General features: G+C 39.3%; 1 protein-coding gene across 1 annotated transcript; it reads left to right on the top strand.

Annotated features, from left to right (window-relative positions):
- The first annotated feature begins 5,012 nt into the window (after window positions 1–5,012).
- On the top strand, window positions 5,013–5,468 carry LOC101301414 (mitochondrial import inner membrane translocase subunit TIM17-1-like). Its single transcript, XM_004305265.1, has one exon. It carries the CDS (start codon window positions 5,013–5,015, stop codon window positions 5,466–5,468), a length of 456 nt encoding a protein of 151 aa, XP_004305313.1.
- The last annotated feature ends 136 nt before the right edge of the window (window positions 5,469–5,604 follow it).

Raw genomic sequence — 5,604 nt, forward strand, 5'->3', positions numbered from 1 at the left:
AGAGGCGGCGCTAGAACCCTAAACCCAGATATAGAGCGTTTGATTAGAAAATTTACCTTAGTTTAATTTGATTAATGGAATATTTATTTTTTTGTGTTTTTACCACGTTTTACTTTTTTTTTCCCCCCAACTATGTTAACAGTGTTTGTATCAATGTTAGTGTCTTTTAACGGTGTTAGTATCAAATGAACGGCTAAGATTAAATTAAAACTACTGATTCATTTACACCTTGATGCATACAAGAACTTTCGTATAAGAACACGTCTGTTTATTACAAATCAATACACTTCTAAATCAATAAGAGCTAGAAACAATGTCGACAATTAATCATCATTGTCTAGTTGACCTTCTTAGTAGGTTATGTCTTGATATATCAAAGTTTAATTTCTAACATTCAGGGAAGACAGTTTAAATTTATAATAGCACATGTGATATTTAGCTTATGAAGACGGTGGATTGATGAAATGATAAACATTTTTATGACTTATTTTTTATTTTAATAATTATTATTATTATTATTTTAATAAAATATTGGTTTCTTTACGTTAAAGCCTTAATTAATAAAATTGTTGTATATAAACATATAACTTATAACTTGTGCCGTTGATTATAATGAGCATCTAATGAACTGTAAACATCCTGTTACTGCAATCTCTATCAAATAACTGGATTCAACTACGTAATAAGAAGAACAAAGTCCAAGCACATAGTAAGATATTGCAATTAACAAACCCTAAGTAAAGGCTCCAAAACAGTTCGAGTAGAAAACCATAATATACAAGATTATCTCTTGAATTATTAATTTTCACTCACGAGTGATGAGCTGCCCCCAACTTTGCACTCAACGGTCCAAAAACCACTCCCTTCAGTCCCTTGTCCCTTCACACAGGGCTTTTAGCATGACTAAGCTTTAAGGTGGCCGCTACCCCCAAAACAAGTTGCTCCAATGGCGTCGGTGGCGGTGGTTTTGAACATGGACGGCGGGTTTTGACCCACGTGGTCGTAAAGGGCACATCATGCCATTACCTGCCTCGAAAACTGGACTCACGCCGTTCAACGTACACGTAATCCCCTCCATCCTCCCTCACAAAACAACCGTATTTTGTTCACACACGTCACTCCCTAATCTCTCCATTTTGTCACCATTCTTCTACGTACACTTGTGATTTGGGATTTTCTATTGTGCTTGGTTTGTTTTCTTCGGCTATTTTGATGCTCGAGCTATGAGGCAACTGCATCAATGTTTTCATCTCAAAAAAAAAAAAAAAAAAAAAAAAAAAAAAAAAAAAAAAAAACTAAGAACTGCATCAATGTTTCCCAGCTATTTGCCTCTCAAGGGGTACGGGCCCTTTTGTTTGTATGAGCATCAACCCTAAGGTAGTCCAAATTTGAGGTACAAGCAATGATCTAAAAATTCCCGCTAGAGCCGATTAATCTTTGTCTAGGCGTTAGGCAGTGCTTCACAGTTTCTGTCTAAAGAACTGATTAATCCCGAATTAATCTTCTGATTAACCCGCCTAGACAATAGTCACCGGTTGTCCGCCCGACTAGCGCTTAACATTTTTTAGAACATTGGAAACAAGTACGTAGGCCATTTTCAACAGGAATAACCATGACCTCTTGTCAACTACTTGTGGCCAACTTTCATCAGGTTTGCTTAAGCATCGACAAATGTCTACTTCGATCTCATTTATCGTATGAGTGTTGGTGATGGTAGTTTTATTTCTTTTAATTTATGCCTGAAACCTTACAGATCGAGTTTTGCTCCTAGTGTTAAGAATATATTGGGAAATTGGGGCATTTGTGCATAAAGGTTTACTGTCATAAGAGAAATAAACTATTAGGATCGATGAGGCGACGTCCTAAACTTTAGGGCAACTCCAACCATGAGTTTTATAATTGGGTCATATATTTATTTTAAGACCTCTTGTTACACTATTCATATAAAACTCAACTTCTTATCTCCAACAATGAGTCTTGTTTTTGGGTTCTAGATTAACTTTACTTGATTAAAATAAATTTTGAGTAATATTATACTAAATAATATGTTAACATTATTAAATAAAGACAAAGTAAACTTCATCGTTTTTATTTTTGTTATAGTATTTCAAGGAGATAGATGATTTTGGTGAGAGGAAGTAGGAAATATTGGGTTGGGTATTTATGATTTTCTTCAATTTACTGTTCCAACGGGTATGTATAATTTATGGTATTTTTTAATATATTTTTTGAGGTAAAAATGAAATTATTCATGCCATATTTAATAAAGGTCGTTGAATTTATATCAGCCCTGAGATTTAACCTATATATATGTTGGAATGAGTTAATATTAGTTACACAAGGTTATGTCAAGCGGGGTCCACCAGACACTTTTCTCTCTCCTAATTGCTTTCAGGCTCGTCCGTGCACATCCTCTCTACATGCACGCGCGTCTTTCCTTTCTCTATTCTCAACGCGTCAGCACATGGGTTGCCTGGCCCAGTTTAATTGTTGCGGGCCTAGGTTACTGTTTGAGTCTTGGTTTTAGAATTTCATCAAATATATATGAGACTCAATTTAAGACCAAGTCCTATAAAACCAAAACCAAAACCCCCTAAAATAGATTGTTGGAGATGAAAAAAAAGTCCTAAAATAGGACCAAGACCCAATTATAAGGTCATCGTTGGAGTTGCCCTTATAAACTTATAGGATTACTGAAAATTAAGCAGCTTTCAGTGACTCCATTGGAATGCCGTTGATTTGGTTTTACCATAATGCATGATATTTAAGCAGATCGACTTGATGATATTTAAGCAGATCGACTTGGGCAAGTAGTTAGGTACATATATGAAGCTCAACATGCATGCTGAGGAAATGGAGTTCTTTCTGGATGCCAGGGCAGAAGAGATATGTGGTGGATTGATGCTACGTACGTAATATATCATTCCAGAATCCAGATCATCAGCAGCAGTTCCATAGTTCACCTAACGATGATTCTCATTCTTTTCTTAATGATGATTCTCAATCCCCTCATGGCATGGAAGCTATTATCAATTATAGACCGACCACCCACCTTATAACTTGCATGCAGTCCCTCTCCTAGTAGGAAAGCAACCAAGGGTATTTACGTCAAAACACAACCATCCAAAACCTAGCTATAACGTACTCTAGGGCAAACAAAGGTCAACCGACCTCGTCCTCCCTTTATTTCTATCTCATATTCTCTACAACCCTCGGAAGACGTACGTTGATGCCAAATCCAGACACTAATCGTTATGTCGATCGGGTGCCCGTGTCGGACTACTTCGTCGAAGTCGTCGGCGAAACCTTCGGGACAGGCACCGTCGGAGGAGCCACCTTACACTTCTTCAAAGGCATCTACAACTCACCCAAGGGCGCGCGTCTCGTCGGCGCCTATCACACCGTCCGCAAGAACGCGCCGCTCGTGGGAGTCAGATTCGCCGTCTGGGGCCGCCTCTTCGCCACCTTTGACTGCACGATGGAATACGTACATACGCCAAAAAGAGGTCCCCTCACTACAACGATTATGGTCAATGCCCACATACGCTAAGTGTGGCAAAACAGCCTTAAAGCCACACATATACGTGCCAAACAGCCTTTTGCAACACAGCAGCAACATTTTTAAAGTATGTGGAGTGTAGAGCTGTTGCAATTGCCTTCATAGTCACGTTTAATTGTGTTTGTGGCTTCCTCTGACATGGTGGGAACCACCAAATGCAATTTATACAATTGTGAATTGTGGGTAATATTATAATTGATTTTATATTCATGGTCCAGTATCCAGTCACGCAATCTAGTTCCGATTTCCGGCGACCGGCCTTCACAATCAACTATTCAGCTCTCCTCTTCTCGGCCATATCTTTTTCACGACTCTTCTTTCTCGATCTCTCCCTTATCTTCTTCTTCTACCACCACCATTTGACTTTCTCGATCCACCTCATCGTCTGTTTCGAATCTCTGCCAGCTGAAATCCCCAATTTTAGCTTTTAAATCCAAGTCCAACAACACACTGTTCGGCTTTACACCGCCGTTAATCACCGACGGGTCAGAATCTTCTTTTCCAGTCCAGTTTAATCTATTCCTGTAAATTAACCAAAAACAAGGGAAAAGATTAAACCGATTTAATTCAAGCATTTTTAACATATATAGCTGAAAAACAAAATATTCATGTACATATATCCAGCTTTCTCTTACCCAGATCCAGCTTTCTCTTCTTCACGGTGGCCATCACCATGTCGGCGACGCAAGCGCAGATGGTTGACATACATCGACCACCTTCATTGGATGATGGATTAATTGTTTATGATTAATTTAATTGAGTCATTAGACAATGATAAAGATAAATCCAATGAAGGTGGTCGATGAAAAAGGAAGAAAAAGGAAGAATGATTAATTTAATTGAGTCATTAGACAATGACAAAGATAAATCCAAATTTCAAAACCAGATCCAAATTTCAAAACCAAATCTGGAAAATTGAAGAGAGAAAAAGAGGGACTCAAATAATGTGTGGTGATATAACAGAATGTTCGGCAAAGCCTTGCACAGTTGCGCCCAATTACGACGAACAAGACTTTATTATCAATTGAATCATCACGGTCCCAATCTGCAAACTAGAAAACAAAACGAGAATGCAAAGTGAGAGAGAATCGAATAGAAGATTTCACAGGAGAGCAAAAAGGACTTGAAGAAGGGAAGAAGATGAGAGAAGGAAGAAGAGAGAGATCCAGCAGAGATAGTCTCTCTTTTGGCTTAGAAGATAGAGAAGAGAGATGAGAGTTAGAGTTCTTTACTTCTTTTCGATAGAAAAGATGAGAGATAGAGTTTTTTTTCGACAAGGAAGATGAGAGACAGAGTTGAAATGAATATTGAGGTCAACTTACCAATTAATGTTCAATATTTTTCCTTTAAAATAAACACCCACTCATCAATCAAATAATAAAATAATTAAACTTGATTAAAAGACTGGGACCCACTCATCAATATAGCCACTTTGTGTGTCTACCAAGGTGAAATGCCCATCGCTGCCCCAATTTGCACATTTTCTAAAAAACGTGGCAATACAAATGTGGTTGTTGCCTATATATGTTGTGGTGCCTTGAACACAATCATATCCGCCGCGGCCGCCACAGGGTATCACAAGATGCGGCAGGGCCTCGGCGCGTCGGCTAGGTCCGCCACCATGGGAGGCATTCTTATGGCCTTTATCAAAGGCAGCGTGATTTTGTATGACAAATTCTTGGCCGAGGAGCAACACCGGGTCTACAAATCGTGGGCTGAGAAGCAACGCCAGATTTGGTTTAGGAATGGCAAACATCCTGAGGCGAATGAGGTTCTGGAGAGCTTTGATGCGCCTCAACGCAAAGAGCCTGAGACCGCGGTGAGCAGCGGAAGCGAGACGGAGGTTCTGGAGAGTTTTGATGCGCATCTTCCCCAGGTGGGTGTATTAAGTAAGCCAGCTGCTGACTAGTTGTGGTTGAAGGTTAGCGCATTAGGGTTGGTGACTAATGATCTAAAAAAACGGTAGGCGCTAGTCGGGCGGGCAGCCGGCGCGTAGTGCCGAGAGGATAAATCGGACGCTTAAGGGGGTTTTGTATTTTCCATAT

Source organism: Fragaria vesca, linkage group LG6, assembly GCF_000184155.1.
Source record: "Fragaria vesca subsp. vesca linkage group LG6, FraVesHawaii_1.0, whole genome shotgun sequence".
Taxonomy (NCBI): domain Eukaryota; kingdom Viridiplantae; phylum Streptophyta; class Magnoliopsida; order Rosales; family Rosaceae; genus Fragaria; species Fragaria vesca.

Coding starts and splice junctions, on each gene's coding strand:
- LOC101301414 (XM_004305265.1), top strand. CDS start 5,013: ATGCCCATCGCTGCCCCAATTTGCACATTTTCTAAAAAACGTGGCAAT.